The sequence below is a fragment of the Ornithorhynchus anatinus genome, chromosome X1 (assembly GCF_004115215.2).
Source record: "Ornithorhynchus anatinus isolate Pmale09 chromosome X1, mOrnAna1.pri.v4, whole genome shotgun sequence".
Lineage (NCBI taxonomy): Eukaryota > Metazoa > Chordata > Mammalia > Monotremata > Ornithorhynchidae > Ornithorhynchus > Ornithorhynchus anatinus.
In genome coordinates this window covers 81,258,318-81,270,656 of record NC_041749.1, presented here as the reverse complement: position 1 = coordinate 81,270,656, position 12,339 = coordinate 81,258,318, and the positions used below count along the sequence as shown (strand labels likewise).

At 51.1% G+C, this 12,339-nt stretch overlaps 1 protein-coding gene across 1 annotated transcript; it reads left to right on the top strand.

The window, feature by feature from the left end:
- Positions 1 to 5,039: 5,039 nt before the first annotated feature.
- On the top strand, positions 5,040 to 9,487 carry CTRL (chymotrypsin like). Its single transcript, XM_001505479.3, has 7 exons — positions 5,040 to 5,328; positions 5,768 to 5,871; positions 6,539 to 6,621; positions 7,311 to 7,392; positions 8,120 to 8,300; positions 8,660 to 8,793; positions 9,152 to 9,487. The coding sequence occupies exons 1-7, from the start codon at positions 5,277 to 5,279 to the stop codon at positions 9,311 to 9,313; spliced, it is 798 nt and encodes a 265-aa protein (XP_001505529.1). The 5' UTR covers positions 5,040 to 5,276; the 3' UTR covers positions 9,314 to 9,487.
- Positions 9,488 to 12,339: the final 2,852 nt, after the last annotated feature.

Below are 12,339 nucleotides of genomic sequence, written 5' to 3'. Positions count from 1 at the left end.
CGTGACCCGGGGTCGACGGCGGGATAGGCGAGACCGAGGGACGGTGAGGAGGTGGGCGGCAGAGGAGCGGAGCGTGCGGGGTGGGTGGTAGAAAGAGAGAAGGGAGGAGAGGTAGGAAGGGGCAAGGTGATGGAGAGCCTTGAAGCCTAGAGTGAGGAGTGCCCCCTAATTCGATAAAGTGGCTTAATAAAGGGTTGAGGGGGTCCTTTTCACTTTTATGCCAAAACCAAGAAAAGTGAAAAGAAGCAAACACTAAAGAAGCAGCACGGCAGCAAGGCCTAGTGGATAGAGTGCGGGCCTGGGAGTCGAAGGACCTGCGTTCTAACCCTGACTCTGCCACTAGTCTGCTGTGTGACCTTGGGCAAGTCACTTAACTTCTCTGGGCCTCAGTTACCTCATCTGTAAAATGGGGATTAAGACTGTGAGCCTCAATGTGGGACATGGACTGTGCCCAACTTAATTAGCATATATATATATATATATATATATATATATACATATATATATCTAGGTAGATAGACATCCCAGTGCTTAGTACATAGTAAGCGCTAAGTAAATACCATTTAAAAAATAACTAAACAAAGAACAAAAGCAACAATGGAAAAAAAAAACCCCACCAAAAACCATCAGATGTCCTCTGTGAACTAAATAGACTGGAGCCAGAAAACAACAGGACCATCTGAGCTGGGTATTTGTAGGCAAGGTCAGTTGTTTCAGGGACAGTGCAGAGTCACCCTTCTTCTATCTCTGGGCAAATTTGACCGGGTTAAGCTTCTGCAAAGTTTTTAAATATTTTGTTCCTTTATTATCCAAATATTGGTATTTCTAAACTAGATCTGCCCATGCCACCTCCACCTTCTCCCACTCCCCGCAGAGACATCTGGTGTGGCTATGTGGGGAGCCAGTTGAAGGGTGGCACTGATAGGCAGGGTTCCACTAGGCCAGGTGTGGCCAAGTCTTAGCAATAATGGGCCACATGACCACAACTCCAGACATGTGCAGGCCATATGCATTATCTGTGATAACAGTGGTAGAGCCTCATAGCTATTCAAAAAGATGTTTGTTTAGTAATCGCTAAAAAGTTTACAAAATGGTTTAATCAGCTCTTTTAGTGCTAGCTAAAGCAAGCCGTTCCAAACCCAGTGCTAGCCCTGGTGGATGTTGATCAAGTCAGTGACGATATTGGGATTTACCAGAGTGCACTCTTCTCTGGCACTCTGCAATGGATTCATTCAAGGCCTGGCTCCACTCTGAGTTCAGTTTCGTAGCACTCACGGTGCCGCTCAGCTTCAACTTCGGCGGTTTCCGGGGAAGGAGACTGTCCGTTCAGAGGATCGGGTGGATCCAAACTCGGTCCAGAGGTGGGCCACATAACCATAAGTTGCAACAGAGGTCTGAGTTTCGTAAACTCGTCTCCAAAATTCCAGAGGAACCTGAGGCATTCCAATAGGAGAGGTGCTTGATAACATTAAGCTTGCACACCATCAATCGATCAGTCGTATTTATTGAGCACTTACTATAATAATGTTGGTATTTGTTAAGCGCTTACTATGTGCAGAGCACTGTTCTAAGCGCTGGGGTAGACACAGGGGAATCAGGTTGTCCCACGTGGGGCTCACAGTCTTCATCCCCATTTTACAGATGAGGTAACTGAGGCACAGAGAAGTTAAGTGACTTGCCCACAGTCACACAGCTGACAAGTGGCAGAGCCGGGATTCGAACCCATGACCTCTGACTCCAAAGCCCATGTTCTTTCCACTGAGCCACGCTGCTTCTCCTGGGCAGAGCACTGTACTAAGCACTTGGGAGAGGACAGACTCGGTAGACATGTTCCCTGCCCACAACAAGCTTACAGTCTGCATCCATAGGCAGGTACAGAAACTTAAGGCATGATTTGTTCTCTTCAAAATCTGTGACTCTCTTCTGAGATTGGGACCATTTCCGCCCAAGTAGCTCTGCTGTTCTTTGGAATCTGTGATTCCATTAATCTCAGGGCAATTCGGCAATAGAAAATGAGTCAGTCTCCAACTGACATCTGCTTCATCCACATATGAAGCTTTACAGTGCTCTAGACCAAAGTGAATTGGGGAATCTGCTATGGCTTCTCTGTGAGGTCACTGATCTCCCCTGAGGTCATCCAAGAGGGCAGCCAAACAGGAACAGTAGAACCTTGCTCTAGGTTTGCACACTGGGAAAGAGGAGACAGGGAGCCTGCAGATTCTACCTCAAGGGCTCTGAATGAGAGGGCAAAGTGGGTTCTGTCCTCAATGCAGCATGGCCTAGTGGAGCACGGGCCTGATAGAGGACCTGGGTTCCAATCCTGCGCTCTCTCACTTGTCTGCTGTGTGACCTTGGACAAGTCACTTAACTTCTCTGGGCCTCAGTTACCTCATCTATAAAATGTGGATTAAGAGTGTGTACCTCATGTGGGACAGTGACTGTGTCCAACCTGATTAACTTATATTTACCCTAGTGCTTAGAACAGTGTTTGGCACATAATAAGCACTTAACAAGTACTATAATTATCACTGTTATTCTTATTACTTTTATTACCTGGGTTCTAATACCGACTCTGCCACTTGTCTGCTGTGTGACCTCAGATAAGTCACTTAACTTCACTGGGTCTCAGTTGCTTCATCTGTAAAATGGGGAGTAGGACTGTGAGCCCTGGGTAGGACAGGGCTGTGTCCAACCCGATTATCTTATATCTGTCCCAGCACTTAGTATAGTACCTGGCACTTTGTAAGCACTGAGCAAATAAATACCATAAAAAAAACAGCAGGAAATGGAGGGTCTCTTTCCTAAAAGACAGTGTCCTGCTGACAGCCCTTCTCTGACACTGGTTGGGGGAGATGATCTGGACAATGCTAATGTTGGAATAAACTAGGGGAGACTTCTCAGCTTTTCTCATAGGCCAACAGTTGGGGGAGGTGCACTGAGGGAAAAAGGAGTCAGGCAGAGCTGCCAAATAAGACAGAAGAACCCCAGTTTGCAAAAAAATCCAGAGTTGATGTTTTTCTTGCCTCCAAACCCCCAACCCTCTCATGCTGAGCTGCCCCTCAAACTTGTGGCTTTATCACCATCAATCAGGGCCCTAGTGGGAAAGGTATCTACCGGGCCACCTGCTCTAGACCTGGGGCAGGCGGGGTGAGGGTCAGGTGGGGTGGTATTGAGGGAGGAACAGCTCTGCTGGGAACACTTCACACCTGTACTCTGATAAGCTTGGTCTAATGGGAGTCTCTGTTTCCAGAGGCAGGGAGGTTAGTAGCCTGAAAGTTTCCAGGGACCTGAGATCCAGGAAGCTTCAGAACAAACAGGGACACTCCATCTGCCCTGAACAATTATCATGAAACTCAGCTTATGGAGCTATAAGGACCTTTTGTGAGTCCTGGAGTTGGAGAGGATGAGAAGAGTCTAATTATGGCTCTGCCAATTGCCTGCTGTGTGACCTTGGACAAGTCAATTCATTCTTTAGGCCTCTGTTTCCTCATCTGTAAAATGGGGAATAAATACTTGTTCACCCTTCCACTTAATTTGTGAGCCCAGTGTGAGACAGGGACTGTGTTTGATTAGCTTATATATATCCCAGTGTTTAGTGTAGTGCCTGGCACCTTGCAAGCACTTAAATACAGTTTATCATTATTATTAGAAAACAGTCTAGGTAGCAAACTCCTTCTACTCATGCAGCACTAGAAATTAGCTCTTACCTGAACACCCATGTGTACGAGTCAGACAGCAGAGGATATGGGCCCTGCCCTCTCCAAACCCCCAAATTTAAAGAGATAAAATGGATGGACACTGCAGTCCTATGGGGAAAATGAGAGTTTTCTGCTTCATTCCACCTGGTTCCAGGCCACAGGAGCCTTGAGTGAGGGTTTTTCTCTTTCCCGCAGGGGACAGTACACACAACTGGTAGGGGAAGAGGGAATTCAAAGTCCCTCTGCTCCCTGTTTTGTGAATTTGTCAACCCCTCTCACTCTTCATCCTGGGTCTGGCATAAAAGAGTTGCACCTCTCTCTCCCCCGACCCCCCAACACCCCCCCAACCCACTCTGGGCCATTCAAACAAACACACACCCTCACTTGCTCTCTCCGCCAACCCGGCTATTTCTCCCCTTGGGTTAAATCAGGGGTGAGTTTGAGAAGCTGCTCAGCTTGCCTCCCAAGCGAGGTCATCACTCTCCCCTGAGGCCAGCCATGCCGGAACAGAAGAACCTTGCTCTAGGTTTGCACATAGGGGAAGGGGGAGAGGGGAGACAGGGAGCCTGAAGATTCTTCCTCAAGGGCTCTGAATGAGAGGACAAACTGGTTTCTGTCCTCAATGCAGCATGGTCCCGTAGAAAGAGCACTGGCTTGATTGAAGACCTGGGTTCTAATCATGGCTCCGCCACTTGTCTTCTGTGTGACCTTGGACAAATCACTTAACTTCTCTCGGCCTCAGTTACCTCATCTGTAAAATGAGGATTAAGAGTGAGGAAAAGAAGGGTTGAGGCCAACCAGGACCCTCCCTGATCACAGCATGGTCTAGTAGAAAGAGCACAGGCCTGGGAGCCAAAGGAACTGAGTTTTAATCCCAGCTCTGCCACTTTTCTGCTGTGTGACCTTGGGTAAGTCACTTCACTTCTCCATGCCTCAGTTCTTTCATCTGCAAAATGTGGATTCAATACCTGTCCTCCTTCCTAAGACTGTGAGCCCCATGTGGGACCTGGTTATCTTGTATCTACCCCAGTGCTTAGTACAGTGCATGACTCATAGTAAGCACTTAAAAATACCCCAATTATTTATTGTTTAGGGTTTTGTTCAAGGTCGTGGGTTTTAATTCTTCCACTTATCTGCTATGTGACCTTCGGAAAGTCTTTTAACTTCTCTGTTCCTCAGTTCCTTCATCTGTATAATAGGGATTAAGACTGTGAGCCCTACGTGGGACAGGGACTGTGTCCAACTCGATTGTCTTATATCTACCCCAGCGCTTATAACAGTGCCTGCCACATAGTAAGCGCTTAACCAATACCATAATAATTATTATTCAACCGGCCCTTTCCCTGTGGCACCTGGAATTAGAACTACTCTCAGGTATGTGCTCATAACTGCTTCCCAAGGGGCTGGACACTCATGCTTTAGTGACTGAACTTGGCTTAGAGAGCGTGAGAGGGTGCAGCGGTGGTACAGCTGGTCACTGAGCCGGGCACCATAACAACAGCTCAAGGGCATCAAGATCTCCAGCTGTATAAAGTAGAATCGCACCAAACTCAAGCCACCTTTTCTAGACAAGCAGAAATGGCGTTTCTGTGGGTGGCCATCTGCCTGGCTCTCCTTGGTAGCTCTTATGGTAAGTCTGGCACCTTCTAGGGGCTTTCTGTCATCTGTACAGAACCCTGGAGAGACCCATCTGCCCCGAACAGCCCAGGCGGGGCTACTCTTGGACACCTAACTGGGCTGCCTGCTCGTCAGAGGAGCTTTTACCTTGGAGCTCACTACCAAGTTGATGCAGCCCACAGAAGCCTCCTGAGAAAGAGATTTGTTGGAGAAGAGCAGAGGATGAAGAGGAGGAAATTGGCGGGGGTGGTGAGGAGAGAATGGGTAGACATGGGGAACACAGGGTAATGGTTGGGAGGGGGGCGCTTCCATCGCCTCAGCCTTAACAATCGGAAGCTCCTGCTGGAGGTGAGGGTGGTGGGGGGGAATATTGGGTCGGGTCAACTGTGCCGAGAGATGTCCCCTACGTGTCCTCTGCCCTCCTCACCAGGCCTGGTCTGGTTCTGCTCTAGGCTGTGGGATCCCAGCCATTAGGCCTGCTATCAACTTTTCCCAGAGGATTGTGAACGGAGAGAACGCAATGCCTGGCTCCTGGCCCTGGCAAGTGTCCTTGAAGGTAAAGACCTTAAAGACCTTTGTCTTTGGGGACAGGTCAGAGAGGGCCTGTAGCTGCAGGGAAGGGTGGAATGAGATCCCGGGGTCAGGGAGGCAGGTATTGAATCCCCATTTTACAGATGTGGAAACTGAAGCCCAGAGAAGTTAAATGGCTTGCCCAAGGTCACACGGCAGGCCAGTGGTAGAGCTGGGATTAGGACCCAGCTCTTTCCTCAAGACCCCACTGCTTCCCAGTTGCTAAACTGGAGGGAACCCTCATTCAAGAAGCAGCGTGGCTCAGTGGAAAGAGCATGGGTTTTGGAGTAAGAGGTCATGGGTTCGAATCCCCACTCAGCCACTTGTCAGCTGTGTGACTTTGGGCAAGTCACTTAACTTCTCGGGCCTCAGTTACCTCATCTGTAAAATGGGGATTAAGACTGTGAGCCCCACGTGGGACAACCTGATTCCCCCTGTGTCTACCCCAGCGCTTAGAACAGTGCTCGGCACATAGTAAGCGCTTAACAAATACCAACATTATTATTATTATTATTTCTCCCTAGCCAGTTTATGATTTGGCCTACTTGCCGCATTAAACTAACCCTCCCCTGTCCCAGACTCAGGGGCTAGTTCTCCAGTCCAAACCTGCTCAACAGCCTGTTTCCCACTTCCCTCTCCTCTCCCTCCCTCAGGAAAGAAGCAATGGAGTTCACTTCTGTGGCGGGTCCCTCATCAACCAGTACTGGGTGGTCACAGCTGCCCACTGCAACGTGAGGTGAGGATGTTTTTCTGCCAGGTGCTGTGACAGGATCCTCCAATGGAGTTGGACACTGCTCCCAAGAGGCCAGCCGGCCAACCCATCCCCAAATCTAGCACAATTCCCAGGGATGGATGGACAGATGATTTGCTCTTTTCTAAAATATCTAGGCATTCTCCTCTGGTGTTTAGGTAGCCCCTGGCTCAGCCACAGTAGAAGCTGCAAGCTGGGCTCAAGGGGGCAATGACTGGACTTGGGAAGCTTGCATCTCTGGAGAAAAAGAACAAAGGCCTAGCTAGGACTGCCCTCCGACTCCAGCCTGTTGAAGCGCTCACTCCATGACTTCTCACCCCAGGTTCCCAGGGCAGGCCCTGACACTGGGCAGTTGCTCAAGAAGCCAAGAGAAACCCTTGCTTTCCCTGCTCTGAGGCCCAGAATTCTGAAATCAATTTTCTTCCCCCCATCCCCACCTCTTGCTTTCAGGCTCTCTCAGATGAGGGGCCATTCCCAGTGACCAACTCTTTCCTTCCAGCTCTCCCTCTGACCCATGTTACACCCACGTGGGTCACTTCTCAGCTCTCTCCTGAGATACTGGGCCTCCCACTCCCTTGGCTGCTGCTTCCCTTCCCTGTCATGCAGAAAGGGGTAGAACAGCACCCTAGACCTCTGGGGAAAAAGGGCTAATCTGTGCTCCATTCACCCTACAGCCCAAACCGCCACATTGTCGTCCTTGGACAATATGACTTGACATCCAACTTTGAGCCCATTCAGGTCAAGACCATCTCCATGGTGAGTCTCTAATCACAGAAGCAGTGTCTGCTTCACCAGGACACCGAGGCCCAGTAGTGGCTTTGGAGGCAGGGGTGGACAAGTTATCCCTCTAAGCCAAGAGCGATGCTTGCGGCAGAGAGGCCCAGGAACCCTCCAGGGCTGCCAGATGGGCCCCAGAGCCACCCGAGTGAAGCAAGACACTGATCTTATGCCGGGGGCCCAAATGGACGGTGGCAGTGCCTGAGCCTCAGCCCTGCCCTAAGGATAAGCGTAAGGATGGGAGTGAGCGAGAAGGTGTCAGGAGGGCTGCTGTAGGAGCTTGGGGGCTCAGGCTGGGATCCGGCTGAAGCTACAGGCCCCAAAGTCATTGCTCTGGGAGGAGGTGGTTTGGATCAGCAGGCCTAATTGGGCTCCGTTTACTTCCTTGGATTTCTAAAGAAGCAAGAACCTTCTCCTCTGTAACTCCTCCCATCTAGACCTCTGGGCCCTGCTCGCTGGCCCTTTGCCTTGAACAAACACCCTCTAAAACCAACATCCTTGCTACTTTAATCTCTCTGCTTAAACCTACCGGCTACATCGGTACTCTAGAGACACCCCTACAGGAGAAGATGCTGTCCCCAGCAAAGTTATATTTTTCTGCCTTCAAACCCTGGGCGTTCTGCTCCGGATCCCACCTCTGGACCTTTAATAATCGGGAACAAGTAGCATGGACTATCTCCTCACCACCCCTGTCTACATCCTGCAGGCCATCACCCACCAAGGCTGGAACCCCAACACCATGAACAATGACATCACCCTACTGAAACTCTCCTCCCCCGCCCAGCTGACCCCCGGCGTCTCCCCCGTCTGCCTGGCCTCCCCGAATGAGGTCCTCCCCCAGGGGCCTACCTGTGTCAGCACAGGTTGGGGTCGCATCAGTGGCGAAGGTATAGTAGGGCTATGTGGTGGGGGATTCCAAGCAGTTCTCAGATTCGGAGTAATCTGGCCTCCGACACACACACCCCCAACCGGGTGCCTGGCCCACAAGATGCCAAGATTGAGACACAGGAACCCCTGAGTCCCCTGCTTAACAGTGGCTTCCATTAACCTCTATTGGCTGCCAGCAGAGTGGTTTTTCAATCCCTGGCCATCCCCACAGATATCAGGACTGATGCAGAATCCCATCCCCTTCCTCAGGGCCCAATCACTATGTGCTAATAACGGGGCCTGAATAGCAATACCTGAAGGCAATGGGGTGGATGCAGATATTGACCCAAGAATCTCACTTTCCTTTTTGGATTTGCAGATAACATCGTCCCCCCTCTCCTGCAGCAGGTGGTTCTGCCCCTGGTAACCGTGAACCAGTGCAAGGCATACTGGGGGAATCGCATCACTGACTCCATGATCTGTGCTGGTGGCCAAGGATCCTCCTCCTGCCAGGTAGCGCTTTTGGCTGGCCTGCCTCTGAGCACGCCTGAGATGGGAGTCTGACCCTGGTTTCCATCCCTAGGTCTTTGTGGGACTCAGTTCTTTTGGGTGTCCCTGAACACCTTCCTGGAGGCAAGAGTCACAGGCTGGACTGGGGTGTGCTGGGGCAAACCTCTCATCTTCAACAATCACTGTTTCCTTTCAGAGAAAAGAGACTGATCACAGTGCAGCCCCATCTCTCCACACTATGCTACCCGTACCCCACAACCCTATCTCCCCAAATACATACCCTCACCAGCTGCTCCTTAGGTGGCTCTCTGCCTTCCCTCTACACCCAGCTCACCTGGCTTTTCTCCTCCCACTTCCTCAGGGTGACTCTGGTGGCCCCCTCGTGTACCTGAAGGGGAACTCGTGGGTCCTCATCGGAATAGTCTCCTGGGGAACCAACAACTGTGATGTGAGTTCACCTGCCATGTACACCCGTGTCAGCAAGTTCAGTACCTGGATCAACCAGGTTGTGGCCAGCAACTGAGGAGCCCTGTCTCTGGACTGGAGGGCAGCAACTGCTCAGTGAGCCAGGAAGACAAAGTCAGGCCAGGGGAGCCCCCGCTCCCCCCGCCCACCTCCATCAGGCTTTACTTCACTGCGGCAGCCCTTTTTGTCCTCGCTTATCTCTGTAGTGTAATAAACTCGCAATATCCTCTGAGACATGGTTCTTACTGTTATTTCTACTCCACTCCTCCCTTCCCAGTGGGATGAAAAGGGCACAAACAGAGGAAAGACAAATGGTGCTTTAGATCAGAAGTTCATTACGGGCAGGGAACGTGTCCATTAATTCTGTTATACTGTACTCTTCCAAGCAGTTAATAGAGTGGTCTGCTCACAGTAAGCACTCAATAAATACCACTGACTGAGGGTTTAGATGGTCTTCCAATTTGCCACTGAGGAAGACCCCATAAAGGCCACGAGCTGCTGGCCCGACTCCACGGAGAGGCCCGGCCCAGAGGACCCCCTGGGGAATGCCTGCCAGGGAATGGCTCTCCCTCCGATTGCCAAACAAAAATCACTCCCAACTCAGCCTTACCTCTGGGAATAGGAGAGTGCCTATTCTCCTGGGCTGCGGGAAGCTATTGTGGGTCCCCTGAGAAAGGAGTCAGACTGTAAATGGAGAAACCAAGCTCTCTTCTCCCCACATCCCCGTCCCCCCCCACAAAGCCACGCAATACAACTGAACCTCACCAAAGGAGGGGCTGGGGGCTGCAGACTGGGAAGCAGCTAGGCCAGCAGAAGGGACCCAGGTAAAACTGCTTGTTGGCAGGCAAGTCCCTGGGCCAGCCTCTAACCAAGGAGAAGGGTCAGAGGTCATCAACAGTCAATGGGGACCCACAAGGACCAAATCACTAGCAGGAGGGGACAGTCCAAGATTTATTGAATACGCAGGATACATTTACAAACTGAGTACACAAAATAAATAACTATACAATCCTAGTCTGAATGCTAAGCATTCCCAGGAAGTACAGATCAATTGAGGAGCGATCCCTTAGTGTAAAAAAGTACCCGGGACAAATCAGACTCTTCCCCTGCCCCCCAACCCACCCCAGGGAGAAGTTGGAACAGAGCATGTAGGGGGTGGGATTTGGCACTGGAGAAAATCCAAGGCTGTGGACCAGGGATCTGTGACCTACCGTTTCAAAAGGGCACCTTGGGCAAAGGGAAGGATTCTGCGGCTCCTGGCTGGCAGGGCTAGTCACAGAACTCCCTTCACCTGGGCCAGAATCACTTCTGTGCACTTTTTACCCAGGGACCATTGTGGCTCACAAACCTTCCACTAAGAGACTCTACAGGAGTGTGGCAGTGTATGTTCATGACTGCTAGAGATGGGGAGGAGGTGGAAGGTGCTGAAACACCCAGTTGTTCCTCAACACCCGGCCCTCGGAACAGCCCACCACCCCATCCTTTCCCCTACCTGAGGATGGCTCTGCTCCCTCGGTGCATGGCAACATTCGGCCTTCCCAGAGCCGTGGAGACAGAGCCAAGATCTAGTCCCAGCGAGCCCCAGCCGCTCACAATCACATATTCCCAACCCCAGGGGGGCCAGGGTGACCCATACCAACCATTAGGCCAACCACAACTCGCCTGCTGCTTTGCTTTTGGGGGCATGCTCTGGGAGGATCGCTCCTGTCTGGGCAGAAAAGCAGGACCCCGCAGTAGGCCACTGAGCCAACAGGAAACAAGAGTACATCAGGGAGGTCCTAAGAGGTGAGGGCAGGCAGCTCGCAATTCTTAGTTAACAAGAGGCCTGGAGAAGGATCAACTAGAAGGCCCCTAATGAAATCCCAACCTAGTGTCTCATACTACACACCACACACACATTCTCTCTCTCACACTATCATTTTGGCTTAACAAATGGTCACAGGGACCCATTTCTCTTCCCTCCCCTGGGGAAAGTAAGGGGCAGGAAGTCCAGTGACCCGGGCAATGCTCCATTTATCGCTGAACCAGAAAGGCCTGAGTTATGGCTTTTATAGGAAACAGCCAACTTAATCTTTGCATTCATGTCCCATCCTGGTCCAGGCTGGAGGGGAGCCCAAGCCTCACCTCCCTGGGGAATTCCCCTCTCCAAACAGAAACACAGTTAGCTGGGGAACTCATGCTATGAATTCTGAAGTCACATCTGTCCCCAGGCCCCTTCAGAAAAGTGCTGGGAGAAGGCTTAGAAAGCTCAGTCTGAGGACCAATCGACAGTGGAGATTGGTCCCTGGGGTGGGGCCAGACCAAGGAAAACTGTGAGCGGCAGAAAACCGAGACCCTAGATACTGAAGGCCAGAATGAAGAGGCAAAGGAGGTACTACCCGGTGGGGCTGCCGATCATTAGGGCTTCTCTGGCCTCACTGTTGCTTCATTCCATATCACACTTCTAGCTTCCTGCTGTTGCTTTCCCTGAGCCCTGTTGGAGTCAAGGGCATAAGATCTCTCTGCCCACTTAAAAAGTCCAGCCCAGCCACTCACTGGAGCCGATTCCCCAGGTGCTGGGGAGTAGAGGGAGTCTGTAGGGAAAAATTTGTCAGGGGACAGTTTGGCACTGGGACCAAGGTGCTGGACAGTGTGCAGGGCAATGCTTGGAGGATCCCCTCATTCTTGTCTCTTCTGGAACAGGAGAGAGGCCTTAGAAAGGCACTTGGTTTGACTTCATCTTCCTCCTAGGCCTAGTAGAGGACAGATTTACACAGTATTGCTAAGTTCCACTTGGAGGGGGACTTCCCTGCCTGCCCAAGAACCAATCCTGGGAAAAGCAGGGAAGCAGGTGAGGGAGAGCACTCATAAAGACAATAATGGCAGGGATCTCAAGAAGTCATCTGATTCACTTCCTCACCTCTAGGTCTCCAGGTCAGTTGGGTCATTTGTCTTAGCACAGCAGGGTGCACCCCAGCTTCACCAACCCCTTACTCATCCAATCTTTAAAGGAGCCCCCTCTATCTCCTTCTAGGTAACTACAACCAGAGGAGCTTCCCAGGGAGCTGGAGAGATGGGGAGCTGGAAAGATAAGGAGCATCTCAC

Bases quoted from the DNA above. Each gene is read 5' to 3' on its own strand.
- CTRL (XM_001505479.3), top strand. From the start codon at position 5,277: ATGGCGTTTCTGTGGGTGGCCATCTGCCTGGCTCTCCTTGGTAGCTCT. The intron at 5,329-5,767 runs GTAAGTCTGGCA...GTTCTGCTCTAG, and splicing joins TCTCCTTGGTAGCTCTTATG to GCTGTGGGATCCCAGCCATT. The intron at 5,872-6,538 runs GTAAAGACCTTA...TCCCTCCCTCAG, and splicing joins CCTGGCAAGTGTCCTTGAAG to GAAAGAAGCAATGGAGTTCA.